This window comes from Neolamprologus multifasciatus, chromosome 7 (genome assembly GCF_963576455.1).
Source record: "Neolamprologus multifasciatus chromosome 7, fNeoMul1.2, whole genome shotgun sequence".
Lineage (NCBI taxonomy): Eukaryota > Metazoa > Chordata > Actinopteri > Cichliformes > Cichlidae > Neolamprologus > Neolamprologus multifasciatus.
In genome coordinates, this window is record NC_140445.1 from 5,952,563 (window position 1) to 5,968,373 (window position 15,811).

General features: G+C 40.3%; 1 protein-coding gene across 1 annotated transcript in view; it reads left to right on the forward strand.

Annotated features, from left to right (window-relative positions):
* Positions 1-15,811, forward strand: part of parvaa (parvin, alpha a) — a 36,212-nt gene that overhangs the window by 13,995 nt on the left and 6,406 nt on the right. Inside the window, exons 2-9 of the mRNA XM_085169092.1 lie at positions 97-186; positions 452-522; positions 709-811; positions 3,496-3,636; positions 9,398-9,513; positions 13,378-13,436; positions 14,745-14,764; positions 14,846-14,907. Coding sequence (XP_085025218.1) covers positions 97-186; positions 452-522; positions 709-811; positions 3,496-3,636; positions 9,398-9,513; positions 13,378-13,436; positions 14,745-14,764; positions 14,846-14,907 — 662 coding nt within the window. The remainder of the gene's footprint in view (positions 1-96; positions 187-451; positions 523-708; positions 812-3,495; positions 3,637-9,397; positions 9,514-13,377; positions 13,437-14,744; positions 14,765-14,845; positions 14,908-15,811) is intronic.

The following is a 15,811-nucleotide window of genomic DNA, read 5'->3' on the forward strand; positions in this document are numbered from 1 at the left end:
AAAGAACAGGCTAACAAAAATTCAGCATGTCTTATATCTTGATTGTTTATGTGATTGTTTTAGTCTGATGGTGTGATTGTAACTTATTTCTTCTAGTGTCTGAGCTTCAGGAGGAGGGGATAAATGCCATCAACCTTCCTCTCAGCCCTTCACACTATGAGCTGGACCCTGAGGACACCATGCTCGGTAAACAGCTTAACTCACTCAATGTGCTGAATGTCACTTGTATTTGTTTCTTTAAACATGTTATATTTGTTGTCATTTCTGCTGCCCTCTCGGCTGGGCCTCCTAGAAAAGAGATTTTTCCAACTTGTACCTGGATAAATGAAGGATATAAACGTATTTTTAGCTAACCCAAAGCATTTTGGGATCCACAGTTTGAGATGCTTTAATGCTCCATTGCTTTGTACTGTTGTTTGGTTTATTTTGCCAACTTTTTCTCATCCAACAGAGGAGAACGAGGTGCGCACCATGGTGGACCCAAACTCCAAGAATGACCGCAAACTGCAGGAACTCATGAAGGTTTTTCTTTTTGACTAAGGGCCCAAGTAAAGCTTTGAAAAGCTAATAATTTCTACGTTTTATTTGTTTTTTGTGTTTCTTTAAAGGATATATTGAGGTATATTTAAAGGTAGCTGAGCTGTATCATAAAAAATAAAACATTGTAAGTCCCCAATGAAGCATCTGTTTCTTCTTCTGCCTGCGTAGGTGTTGATCGACTGGATAAATGACGTTCTGGTGGGCGAGAGGATCATTGTTAAAGATCTGGCTGAGGATCTGTATGATGGTCAAGTTCTGCAGAAGCTGTTTGGTAAGTTAACCTTCGCACATTGTTGTGGTTTGACAAAGAGTTTGCAGATGACACTGGGATGTGTAGTGAGAGCAGGAAGCAGGTGGGGAAAGAACCTTGAGAGGTGGAGGTGTGAACTAGAGAGCTGAAGAATGAAAGTCATTAGAAACAAGAAAGAATACATGTGTGTGAATAACAGGGAGACAGATGAAAGGTGAACATGCAGGGAGTAAAGGTAGTGTAGGTCGCTCAACCATTCAAAACAGGATGGTGCTCAAGAGAGGTGAAGAAGAGAGTGCAGGGAGGGTGGAGTTGTTGGAGATTTGTGACAGAAGGATGGCGACGAGATTGAAGGGGAAGGTTTACATGATGGTTGTGACTAGGGCAGGGCAAAATGGTCAAAAATATTTATCACGATATACATCTGAAAATTTGCGATAACGATATAATTGACACGAGACAAAATACTTTATAACTCCACAACTTTATTAGTGCAAAAACCACCACCAAGATATCCACTTACGAGGACATTATTCTGCCACTGTTTGAAACAAGTGGCCTCTTATGTGGATCTCATTTTTCTCAAAAACAAAAATTAGATTAAAAAAAAAATCTGGTAATTCTTTGTTTTTACATTCTTTAGGTCCCAATCAACCCAAATAACAAAGAAAAATTAAAAATGCAGGAGGTTAAACAAGCAGCTGTTTTTTATGTTAATTAAAGTTATATAAAAATTTAACAGTGCAAATTCCTTGCTGACAGTTTAACCAAAATGCATTTACAGTGGGAACTGGCCAACATATCCTCAGCATAACCATGTATAATATCCACAAAACTTAAAAAGAGGTTATACACACACAATATGGTACGTATCACTCCGCGGGGCTCATGCCTATGATAGCCGTAATGCTCCGACAATCCATCAAGCGGTGCGGCTTCGTAGCTTAGCAAAGTCTTACTGAAACATTTTTTCGAGCACTGTGTACATAAAATCGTTTCAAGGTCAGTAAACACAACCAGAATTCATACATAAGGCACGACGGATTATAAGGGGCTCTGTCGGTTTTCAGAAAATCAAAGGCTGATTTTAAGTGTGCTGTATTTTCCAAAAAACACGGCAATAACGACGGCCCACTCTACCGCTAGCATGCCGCTAGCATGCGCTACCGCTAGCATGCGCTTTGGTGTGTATCTGATGCACGAAAGGTAAACCAGTTCCACATCACTGAAGTTGCAGCATTTTTACAAACCAATCCTGGTTCATCTGTTTCATTCAACATCCGCTTTCGCCCTTCTCATTCTCCATCGCCGCCATGCTTTTTTAGCCATGTGCATATGAAAACAAAGGCACCAGTGTTGCCAACTCCTCAGTAAGGAAAATCGCTATTGGTTGTCCTAAAAGTCGCTAGAAGTCGCTAAATGACGTCATCACCTAATTTGCATAATTGGTCATGCTAATGTAATTGTAACCTACGCTGCTGGAGAGAGAAATAACATCGTGGACGAGACATAAAGTGAGCAAAAAACATCCTAAATGCATTTAGAATTTATTTAGAACTACAAATTAAATTTCTTTTAGCAATTATTGTTTTTTGTAATGTCACAATTCCAACCCTGCTCCTTTACCCGGGCTTGGACCGGCAAAAGTGACCCGAAATAGGCACTCTGGTGGAGTTACTTTGTGTGTGTGTGTGTGTTTATAAGTAGTTTTAAACCTGATCCACAAAACAGCATAAGAGTAAAAGAAGAACTGACTGCGTTACAGCACCCGCTGCTTGTTGAGAGTAAAAGCGATATGCGCTTTCACGTCTTTTTTAGCAACTTTTTCTAGAAAAAAAGTCGCTAGGGGGTCTGAAAACTCGCTAAATATAAGTATAAGTATATAAGTATACTTATATTATATAAGTATATAATATAATATAAGTTGGCAACACTGAAAGGCACTGCGGATGCACGTTTTGCCCATATTCTATCGCGATATTTCATTTTCTTATCATTGCCCAACATTATACCGGTATTACCGTGAACGGTATGATATGGCCCAGCCCTAGTTGTGACTCCTCCTGTGATGTGTGGTTTGGAGATAGGCTGGTAAAAATGGTAAATGGCCTGTATTTATATAGCGCCTTACTAGTCCCTAAGGACCCCAAAGCGCTTTACATATCCAGTCATCCACCCATTCACACAGACATTCACACACTGGTGATGGCAAGCTACATTGTAGCCACAGCCACCCTGGGGCGCACTGACAGAGGCGAGGCTGCCGGACACTGGCGCCACCAGGCCCTCTGACCACCACCAGTAGGCAACGGGTGAAGTGTCTTGCCCAAGGACACAACGACCGAGACTGTCCAAGCCGGGGCTCGAACCGGCAACCTTCCGATTACAAGGCGAACTCCCAACTCTTGAGCCACGATCGCCCCATAATGGACAAGATTAGTACATCAGAGGGGCAGCTCAGGTTGAGCGGTTTGAAGATAGCAGTCAAGGGTGACATGCGCAGAGGAGGAGAAGGGATATATTGGACAAAGGATGTTGAAGACGATGCTGCCAGTCAGGAGAAAAGAAAAGATTCTTGGATATAATGAAGATAACATGCTAGGGATAGAGTAAGATGGTGGCAGATGGTCGATCTGATAAGTAGTAGATTAGTAGTTGATAGCTGAAATTCTGAGTTTAAAATGTACTGTAAATTCTTCTTTTAGAAAAGCTTGAAGGCGAGAAACTGAACGTGGCAGAGGTGACCCAATCAGAGATCGCCCAGAAGCAGAAGCTGCAGACGGTTTTAGAGCGGATCAACGAGTCTCTCAAACTCTCCACCAGAAACATCCGCTGGAATGTTGACTGTAAGAAAGTTTCATTATTTCTTCATTAATTCCTGCAGTAATGTCGTCTCGCCAAAGGCAGCTTTTGGTTTTGTTGTCGTGCACTTTCAGTTATTTAGCCTTGAGAATGCAGTGCAAACACTACAGTGAGATGCGCTGCATTTTGTATTTGTGCTGTGTGAAGTCTTTGCACCGCTTTCTCCATGTATTAGTTTAATTTGATGAAATTGAAATTTCTTTTAAGACGGTGAGCCATCTGTCCTCCAGTCATTTGAACGACTGTTGTGAAACACAATATGCTGTTATGTAACACTTGTAATGATATGACAGGACCTGATGAATCCCTGTGGGGAAAATGGATGTTTGCATCTACAAGAGGAAAACAGTCGAAGGATAGATAGTAAAAAATAAATAAAAATTAAAAAAACTAAATATTTTCACACACAGCAGATACAGCATAGTAGAAATCTTTCACTCATATCCATCATCTAGTGACCTAACCCTAACAAAAATAGATTGTGGCTCTTTTCTGCTTTTGCTTATCTTCTGTCATGTATATACGATTATAATAGTGAATGCTCATATCAAACAAAGTTTTAATGAGGTGAAGTGGACACCGGAGTTTGCGAATGTGATAACTTGAGAATGAGGCGACTCGAGAGTTTTAAATTGATAGCATAGCTGCAATTGCTAGGAGGCTGAGGGGTAGCACTGGTCGCTGCCAGTACTTTTTTGTTTTTGATTGCAGCAACATGTCTAAAAAAACAACTAACCTCCTTCAGTGTCTGGCTCAATGACATGTTATCAGTCATTCAACTGGAAAAAGTTGGATACCTGCAAACACCTGCAGCAAATGTTTTCTCAAAATCCTGGACTCCTTTTTGTACTCAACTTGAGAAAGCTCACGTTGTATAAACATGTACCATGGCACTGCAGTTTCCCTGTTTATTACATATTCATGACATTTAATTCATTATGGATACTGGTAGTTTCTAATTTTAATGTTTTCTTTCTTTTGTCTTTCCCTATTGATTATTATTATTGTGCTACTTCTTGTCCTATCATCTCAGCGCCTGAGCTGTATTTGTTTGTTGAGGGGTTTTCTATGCTGAAAAAAATTAAAATAAAATATTGAAGAAAAAAAAACAACTAAACTAAACAGACTAAACAGGAAATCGACTGCCTTCTTGGTATCAGCGGTAATTTCATTCCGCATCAGTGCCCTGAGGCTGTCTTTTTCAGGAAAAGTGTTGCAAGTTTCAGCAGACAATGATAAATGCGTCTATTCCAATAGCATGAGTTTGCAGTAGAAGAGTCTGGCTGCAGTCTGGGTGACTTTCACCAACTGAAAACATATGAAACGTAAAATATGATGAAGGATTCCCAGGATTGTCGAGTGATAGAATTTTATATCAGACAACAATGGGACAGCATTCCTCTCCCAAAAGTCCCAGGACTTGTGTCCTCCTCAGTTCATGGATATTTACAGACTGTTGTTAAAAGAAGAGGAAAAGACGTGTTACTGCCAACAAATCCAAAATGACGTGTTTCCTCAGAAGAAAGTCGAATTAAAGGGAGGTCGGCTAAAGCAGCTTGTTTCAATTAGAGGCTGAATTGAAGGGCTGCAACACGACCCAATATCAGATAAATTATATTGAACTGTGACATACAAAGTTACTCTACTAGAATCTAATATTACGCAAAAAATTATTTAAAAAGAACAAACACACTGCTATACTGCACTGTAATGTACTATACACTGTGTTAGAGATGGCACGATACCACTTTTTTATGTCCGATACCGATACCGATATCATAACTTTGGATATCTGCCGATACCGATACGAATCCGATATAGTGTTTTTTAATCAATAAAACGTTTTTTTTAATATCTTGCTGCATTTTGTATAAGTTTATACTCAAGTTTAAATAAATAACAACACTAAAGCTATTCTGTTAAACCTGTATGTAAAAAATACACTGCGCCCAAAATATTTCATAGTTCAGCAATACTGATCAATCTAATAAACTTAAACCTGCTCCATCCTCCCTGTTCTGGTATGAGTACTATACTAATAGGGTTGCAAACTCCCAGCAAAAAAAAAAAAGGGAACCACCCTCCACCTCATGATGCTTAATCGATGTAATCAAAATTAATTTGATGCAGGGGGAAAATGCACAAAAATAAATTATTTTTCAAGAATAATTAAATAGATTCAACATCTTTCTTCAACAGAATTGCAGACTGCACGGATGGTATCTTCCCGAAGGAAAAAGTAGTATAGCTTACTATATTAGACTTAACAGTTACTATATACAGTAATGGACGTCTATATATTTTACATCAGATTAAAACTTTGGGTGTAAGAGTCAGATAATTATTTATTAAAAGCTCGACATTTTAAATGAGAATAAGAAAGAAAAGTATGTCTTTGTTTCCCCTTTTGCCTGTTCATGCCCTATCGGCCCCCCTGGCTACACTTTGCTAGATCCGCCCCTGCACAGTTACCAGCGGTCAGCTGCTAGAAAAGGATCCTGGTCTAGAAAGTAATATTAAATAAATTCTAACAACAGCTTATCAAGCTTAAACGTGCTGCTGTTGTTCAGCCGCTGGTTTCCTCTTTCTGGTGAGAAGTGGGCCAAAAACAAACAAGAGAGACGGACTCGCGACAGAAAAGCCGATCAGCTGATCATTAAGCAGTTTCACGATTGAAGTAGCAGCAGGAGAGAGAGAGAGAGGCAGTCGCTCCATATCTCGGTTGTTAAGCTTAACGTGGGAATGCTTTACAAACATTCAGAGATGAACTTACACACTTGCTTTACTTCTCTCTGGGAAAACGTCCTCGGAGATGAAATGCTGGTTTGCTAGCAAGGCTACAAATACACACAGCTGCTCTATCACGTGATGCATACTGCTGCTACGTGCTGCGGTTATGAGCCGAGTTACGCCGTGTCGCAAGTTTTGTGAGGTGCTTTTTTGATATTTAATGGATCGGATTACATTTTTTATTTCTCACCGATATCCGATCCAGTAATTTGGGTCAGTATCGGACCGATACCGATACGTAATATCGGATCGGTCCATCTCTACACTGTGTTATTTCATTTTATTTATTGAAAAGGTGTTACTGGTGTGTGTTCTATGTTCAAAAACCAGCAATTCCAACAGTGTAAAAGAAACTTGGCAAATGATTAAAATCCAGTATAAAAACATTTATATATTTTCTGCATCACCAAACAAATGCGTGCACAATACAGTTACAGTGCATCGACAGTTTGCACTCGATCCAGGGGTTTTATTTGCAGTTTAGAACAAGCTGCAAATAAAAGAACCAGCGAAAACACGCCGCTTCCATCTTCTAGCTTTGAACTGAAACTGTAACATAACCGGCTGTCAACCAGGTCATGTGTTCAGGATAAGTTTGGGCTTTAACATCGACACAAATCCTTAATCTGGCTTTGTAGTACACCCCTCTGGTTGTTGTGTTTGTGACTTTCCAAACACGAGTTGCAGAGTCCTCTGTGTTGGATAAACTATGTCAAATCAGCACGCATAGCAGGAGAAAGGTGTTTCTCCTGTCTCTTCTTTACTTTTAAATTCTCATCATCAAGTATAAATGCTGGGGTTGATAGATAAGCAGATAACTAATACTGACCCATCGATAGATCAGCCACTACCACGCATTGTCTTCACTGACAAGGTGGAGTGGTGGTTTTGTTATTCTGTGAATTATTATTTATTTATACAGAAAAAACTGTATAAATCTGGCGCTTGTCATGACCCTCATTGTTTCCTTCCTGTGTGGAAAACGGTATTTGAAGGATTTGTGTCTGAATGTACTCATCTGTCCATTGGATTAATATGCTTCCTGCTGAGATGTAACCGTGTAGCCGCGCATGTTAAGAGAGCTCTCCATCTGTCCTTTGATGGCACTCTTTGATCTGACAGAGTGAGTAACAATAATTACTGTTGAGCTCCCTGCACACTGCCTTTTTACTTTCGTCATTAGCTGCAAGTTGGACGTTCACAATGAAGTGTGAATGAGCCCAGAAATAATGCCATCAACAGTCTGTTCATCACACACGAGTGCAACAGAGAATACTTACAGATTTTTAAGGTACTTGGCAGATTGTGTTTTCCCCAAGCAGCAAGGAGAACTTGCACAGTGAGGCTCCATAGTACTGAGATCAGACTTGGTGTTTTGAAACTTCTTTCTGATCCTAATAATGACAATAATTTACTGAATGAGGTTCATTTCGTATGTTCTGAAACGAGAGATTGAGCCCATAAAATGATCAGGAATGGGATTACTGAGAGCTGTGTCCTTTGCAACCAATGGAGTCGCCAATGGAGTCCTTTCTAGTCTTTAGATGAACTGTGTACATTGATTGGTCCACCACAGGACGCACAGAGACCAGGCTTTCCAGTATGCTACAAAGGAACTATAACATAAATTGTAACAATGTTTCAGGCTCTTGGGTTACCCAGTGAGTACTTAAGTACCCAGAAACCTCCGAAAGCAGTTATGTGGTATAAAATACAAAAGAAAGATAAAAAAATGATGTAATAACACACAGAGAAAATCTTTAGGATAACGAACACAACTGATTTTGTTATGTTCTTTTAAAACTGAAAAATCCTGCTTTCCTAAATGTGCCTCTGCTAGAAACTGTGTCCTTGAAAAGATATTAAGTACGAGATGTCTTCAAATATGCTAAAGAGCACAGTTAATAGCACAGAATGTAATTGATTTGGCTGTCCTTTTATTTGAGGAGCTTTCTTTTAATCAATTTTGTTTGTCCCCGCTTTCATCTCACATCCAGAGGCCGTAGAAAACCCTTCCTGATGCTGCCTATTTAGGTCCTCATGCAGCAGGGATCTAAGGTTTTATGAATGCTTTTAGCTTCCTCTCTTATTTGCCAATACCATGTGGAACAACCAAAGGCTTGCTTTAGACAATTAATTGATCCTGATTGATTGATGTATCCAAAGGTAAATCTGTGTTTGGATGGCTAACTGCACATCTCTTGAGTGAGTCAGCGGTTCTGACTGATCAGGCTGATCTTTAAGAGCCATTCTCACTCTGTTTTTCTGTGCTTTCTCCCTCCTCACTGAAGCTCGTATTTTGTAGCTTTTATAATATCGCTTCAAGGCAACTTTTGGCATCTTGTGTTTGTATGTACACGACTTTGCCACGTAAAACTTTTCATTCTAAATTCCTTGAACGATATTAAAAAAATAAAAAAAAACCTCCTGCCTTGTTATTTGGCATCCCAATTAAAATCACATTAAATAATCCAAAGGCTAAAGATTGGGGAAAGAAATGGTGTAGAAAGAGCTGTGTGTCGGTAACATGTCGGTTGAAGAATGACGACATTATGTGACATTTGAAATTGTTGACTAAATTGGTAGCGCACAATGCAAATGCAAAACTCTTTTGTACTGTAAATACTAATACTTAACTTTATCAAATGCCACAAAAAATAAAAGATATGACAGAAAGTTTGTAATAGAAATATAAAGGTGCTAATTCTGGTTCACATTTTCTTTTCCAGAGCCACCACAGTATGATCTGTGGGAGGATTTCTGATATATTTAACATTTAAATAATAATAATGTACCTATAATGATGTGAATAAAACACTAATTGTTCTCATTTTATGCTACAGTTATGCTTACAGACTTACCTCACTATTACCAGAAACCCCTTTGATCAAAATCCTGATCTCACCGATCTGCTAGTTATTGTTTCTGACTATTATTTCTGTTTTCTTACATTAGCAGTTCATGCTAAGAGCATAGTTGCCATCCTGCACCTGCTGGTGGCGCTGTCACAACACTTCAGAGCACCGATCAGATTGCCGGACCACGTCTCGATTCAAGTAGTCGTCGTCCAGGTTGGTGAACGTTCTTTTTTTTTTTTATCTGCTGCTTATAAAAATAATCAGGCATGTCCTCCTTAATTCGGCACGAGCACCAGGTTTTACTGAGCAGTATTTGTGTATTATTTTAAACGCTGGATAAGTCTGAATGCATGCAGCATACGGCCACATTAACAAGACGCGACGTGTTGTGTCTCTCCTGCATGTTTACGAGCGAGTTAGCACTTTAAAATACGTGATTGTGTTTCTGGGCTTTGTTCTGCACACAGGACGAGGTCTGAACATCTTTTTTTCTCCACCATTAATTGTCAGGGACACACAAAAGTCTCAGCACCGTTAATGTTTACTGAGTTTAAAATCTGACATCTAGTAAAGATCGAAATGTCTGTAGAAGACAATTTTTCAATAAAGGCTTTACCACAATGAAGATGGAGTCAGTGACAGGATAGATTGATGTAGAAATTAGGTTGTTGATGTTACGCTCCCTAAATCTATGGCTCAAAGGAACCCAACATGTGAGATGCTGCTGCCATTCATCAAGCTTTTAATAACAGGAACATAGATACTCACAAAAGGACAGACAGAAACAAAAGAACATGGGCGCTAGAACAAACAAAAGAGGGAGAAGACCATGAACCAGCCACATAATGGGCCGTCACATTCCAGCTTCTCCCCTAACCTCGTCCAGAAAAACTAAAATAAAAATAAGCAAAACTGCCAGTAACTCCCACTCAGCCTGTACTTAATATACAAAGCTATAGCAGCAGTAAATGAATAAAGCTGGTGCTTATGGAGATCAGGTAGGAGGAGAGAAGGACGAAGACCCCATCACATGCCTGGACTAATCCTTTTCCACAACCAGTCAACACTTGGAATAAATCATTAGAAAGAAGGAGAGATGGCATCTTTTAGGGCTGTGCGATATGACCAAAATCTCATATCCTGATATAAAACATGTATCGTCCGATAACGATATAAATCACATTTAACATTTTCTGTAAATTCTGTGAATCTTGGGTAGCTGAAGTGTTTCCAGCTGGGCGTCATGTAGCTGGAGTCGAGTGTTTTAACTGATGCATGAAACTACACATTTGTAGACATAGGTTGTAATGGCTGCCGTTTTCTTTGTGAGTATTTATTACACGGCGTGCTGCGGGGAAAAGCCTGTTCTAACGTTTGAGTCTAAGGTTTATTTTTTAGCACCTGACGACTTTTTTACTTCTCATCCGTAAATACTCGGCATACTTTTTCACGTGATTCAGTTTATTTTGAAGTCTCAACAGGATATTGAGCTTTATTGTGAAAGGTTTATGTGGAAAATAAACAAGCGGACACTCGATGGTTTTACCGTCGTTGTTGCTAACGACAACACATAAACACAGGCGCATGTCCGTCCGTAGTGTGGTTATATAAAATATAAGAGAACTTTAAGAAATTAATATAGCCGCTATGGTGACCATCAAAAAAATGAAAAATATTGCCGTAAACAGTTTATTTTGCGACACCACGAAACAAACGATAGCGTAAAATGAAACGATAGATGTTTTTATATCGTCATCCGATATATATCGTTATATCGAACAGCCCTAGCATCTTAATAAGGATGACGATAAAACTCCACAAACATTGACGGACTTCCTGAGGTTGCTCGTAACAGTTGCTGTCAGCATTTTCTGGTATATTAAAAACCTGCTGCATCAGACAGCCTGCACGGTGGAGACATTTACATACGTCTACAGTGGTTTTTATAGATTATTTAGTTTAAATGATCCCCAGCATTGAGGTAGCATTAGTTAGCATAATATCTGTCAATCAGTCAGTCAGTGAAACTAGCTTGCATAGCGCCTTTCATGTACACAGATGACTGACAAGCAGATTATAAGACGGAGCACAAAGTAATGAAAGAAAAAGTCTGTAATAACCAATTTCGAATCAATTAAAAAGACAAAAAAAGGAAAGTAATTAAAATAAAATTAACCCTGAGGCACATCCACTGAAATTTGAGAACAATTAAAAATAAAAATAGATTAATTGGATTAAGAAACAATAAAAAAAGGTACATCATAAGATGTACAGTGGGGCAAAAAAGTATTTAGTCAGCCACCGATTGTGCAAGTTCCCCCACTTAAAATGATGACAGAGGTCAGTAATTTGCACCAGAGGTACACTTCAACTGTGAGAGACAGAATGTGAAAAAAAAATCCATGAATTCACATGGTAGGATTTGTAAAGAATTTATTCGTAAATCAGGGTGGAAAATAAGTATTTGGTCACCTCAAACAAGGAAAATCCCTGGCTCTCACAGACCTGTAACGTCTTCTGTAAGAAGCTTTTCTGTCCCCCACTCGTTACCTGTATGAATGGCACCTGTTTGACCTCATCATCTGTATAAAAGACACCTGTCCACAGCCTCAACCAGTCAGACTCCAAACTCCGCCATGGCCAAGACCAAAGAGCTTTCGAAGGACACCAGGAAAAGAATTGTAGACCTGCACCAGACTGGGAAGAGTGAATCTACAATAGGCAAGCAGCTTGGTGTGAAAAAATCAACTGTGGGAGCAATCATCAGAAAATGGAAGACATACAAGACCACTGATAATCTCCCTCGATCTGGGGCTCCACGCAAGATCTCATCCCGTGGGGTCAAAATGATCATGAGAACGGTGAGCAAAGATCCCAGAACCACACGGGGGGACCTGGTGAATGACCTGCAGAGAGCTGGGACCAAAGTAACAAAGGTCACCATCAGTAACACACTACAACGGCAGGGAATCAAATCCCGCAGTGCCAGACGTGTTCCGCTGCTGAAGCCAGTGCATGTCCAGGCCCGTCTGAAGTTTGCCAGAGAGCACATGGATGATACAGCAGAGGATTGGGAGAATGTCATGTGGTCAGATGAAACCAAAGTAGAACTTTTGGTATAAACTCAACTCGTCGTGTTTGGAGGAAGAAGAATACTGAGTTGCATCCCAAGAACACCATACCTACTGTGAAGCATGGGGGTGGAAACATCATGCTATGGGGCTGTTTTTCTGCCAAGGGGACAGGACGACTGATCCGTGTTAAGGACAGAATGAATGGGGCCAAGTATCGTGAGATTTTGAGCCAAAACCTCCTTCCATCAGTGAGAACTTTGAAGATGAAACGAGGCTGGGTCTTCCAACATGACAATGATCCAAAACACACCGCCCGGGCAACAAAGGAGTGGCTCCGTAAGAAGCATTTGAAAGTCCTGGAGTGGCCTAGCCAGTCTCCAGACCTCAACCCCATAGAAAATCTGTGGCGGGAGTTGAAAGTCCGTGTTGCTCGGCGACAGCCCCAAAACATCACTGCATGAAGAAGATCTGCATGGAGGAATGGGCCAAAATACCAGCTACTGTGTGTGCAAACCTGGTAAAGACCTATCGTAAACGTTTGACCTCTGTTATTGCCAACAAAGGTTATGTTACAAAGTATTGAGTTGTATTTTTGTTATTGACCAAATACTTATTTTCCACCCTGATTTACGAATAAATTCTTTACAAATCCTACCATGTGAATTCATGGATTTTTTTTTCACATTCTGTCTCTCACAGTTGAAGTGTACCTCTGGTGCAAATTACTGACCTCTGTCATCATTTTAAGTGGGGGAACTTGCACAATCGGTGGCTGACTAAATACTTTTTTGCCCCACTGTATATTGTAATCCTTGTGGTTTTTACATTAGGCTGACAAGTGAATGATTCCTGGTTCGATCCCAGCAGGAGACTCATATCAGTCAAACATGTAGGGCTACCTGCTGTAGTGTCACTTTGTGAACGGCTCAAAGTAGGTTCTACTTGTATTAAGCTAAACAATGTCTTGCACATGAACTTACTATCCTCTCTTTATCTTTTCCAGAAAAGAGAGGGCATCCTTCAGTCAAGGCAAATTCAAGAGGAAATCACAGGCAACACAGAGTGAGTACGCTCCACTGTGTGACTCATTTTTTACACCTCACAACACATGTGCTGCACTCAGCCTGACACATGTTAGTGCTGGTGATAAAAAGGAACCAGCTGGATATGATTCTCTGCATTAAAACATCATCCACATTAATAAAAAGGAGCACACTGCCCGACTAAAGACCTCGACAGAAATCCTTTCCCGTGTCTATTTTTGGTCGATTGTCATAGTCTAGCCAGGTTAGTAACCATGGATATGCTGGATGTAAGAATATAATTACAAAGAAGTAAACAAGACTGCGAATGAATGAATTTGTGTATCTTTGTCACACCGGTCCCGATGATAACAGCACCGTAGACCCAAAAACCAGAATCTGAGTAGCCTCCTGTGTTTTATGAGGGCTTTCAGAAGAAATATTGTGCACTGGTGAGCAGGCAACCATTGTATCTGAACAAGAGATGTGATGGCACCCTTAGCCGAAGAATTAGACGATTTAAATCGCACACATACACTCTGTCACACACGCACTGTTTGTCTCCCTGTGAGGCTGTCCTGCAGCCTGACAGCAGCAACGAGGGTGATAACGGCAGGCCAACACACACATTTTGTCATGGTAGATGGAGGCTGCTAATAAAACACACGCACTCACACATGCACTGAGGCTTACACACACTCGCATGGTCACAGTGGATATACGGTTATTACCACACCACCAGGACCATTGCCCAGACCTGCCTGCCTTTGCCATCACAGATTACACCATAAAGTGTGTGGGAGTGCTTCTGGGTGTGTGTGTGTCTGCCATTTCTTGCTGGCCTGCCCGCTGCGATATCTCTTCCTCCGGGACACTGGTGCTGCACTTGCTCCCTACCCTCCAAAACCACCTGACCCTTTCCAACAACAGCAACGTCCTCCAAAGTGCTAACATTGTAATAACAGACAAGAGGCCCTCCATTCCCATAGAAAACCTGCACATCTTCATTCGTTGTATTAATTCCCTGTATTGTTGTCCTATTGAGATCATTGTATTGTGCTGCAGTATGTGCTCAGTGTGACCATGCCACTGATGATACCCAGGTTATTTGAATACCCAAAGTGTACATATGCCTATTGTTAATCAAATTATGAGACCGCAGCTACATTATTGTGTTGTTATGTCTGTGACATAATCCCTCCGCCCTTCTGCATTCCTCTGCGATTGAACTGGAAGCGTTTGCGTTTCATTTTGTTTTTTTCCCTCTTGTTTGGTGTAAATATTGCAAAATTGATGATGTAAAAATCAGTTTACCTGACACATTTTGTTTCCCTTTTTTCTTTCTCAGGGCCTTCTCCGGCAGACATGGTAGGTTTCTTGAAAGAAGTGACTTATGTAACACTTTTTTTTCCAGATTTATTAATGGTGATCTATTTTTATTCTCCACAGAGCGTGATGCTTTCGACACCCTGTTTGACCACGCCCCTGATAAGCTGAGTGTTGTGAAGAAGGTACTGAGGCTCTGCAGTAGCATTGTACTATGTGGGACTATGGAACACTGAAATCTAAATACAGTACTGTGCAAGTCTCGAGCCCCCCCTTTATTTTTTCTATTTTCCTGGCAAAATGGTGAAAAGGGCAGTCATTTATTTAAACATGCAAAACATTGATAGAAACACGGTAGATGAGGCAATAATTTTGTTTTATTATTATTTATTTTTTATTTTATTTTATTTTGTGCTTTTATTTTATTGTTCTTATTCTGCCATTGTTTTACTAAGTGTTTTATCCTATTGTAAAGTGTCCTTGGGTGACTTGAAAGGCGCTCATAAATAAAATTTATTATTATTATTATTATAACTGAGTCTGGGCAAATACAACGAGCTTGAAAGTGACTGCCTTTATTCTTCAACACAGTCTTAACTCTCTTAGGAAGCTTTCTAGAAATTTCTTGAAGTAGTCTTCATGTTCTCCAGGCTTCATGAAGGACATTCGAAGCTCTTCTTTGGATGTCGGTTGCCTTTTGTTACATTCTATGTTAAGGTGATCCCACACTGCCTCTGGGCAGGCCAATCCATGATTGTGTGCTTTTCTATCCAGGTCGTTTTGTTTGTTTTAACTGCATTGACAGTGTGTTTCTGACCATTGTCATGCTGAACGATGAAGATGTTGCCAATCAGATGCTTTCCAGATGGCATTGCATGGTGGTTAAGAATCTGACGGTACTTCTCTGCTGGCTGAAATACCGCTGCAAACCATGACACAACCATCAGGTCATCGTAGTCAAAGGAGCTTGGAAAGAAAAGCGTCTGGACTTCTTTAAGTTGCTAGAAGACGTTTCACCTCTCATCCGAGAAGCTTCTTCAGCTCTAAGGTCAAATGGTGGAGAGTCCCAGATTTAAACCCAGTGGGAGT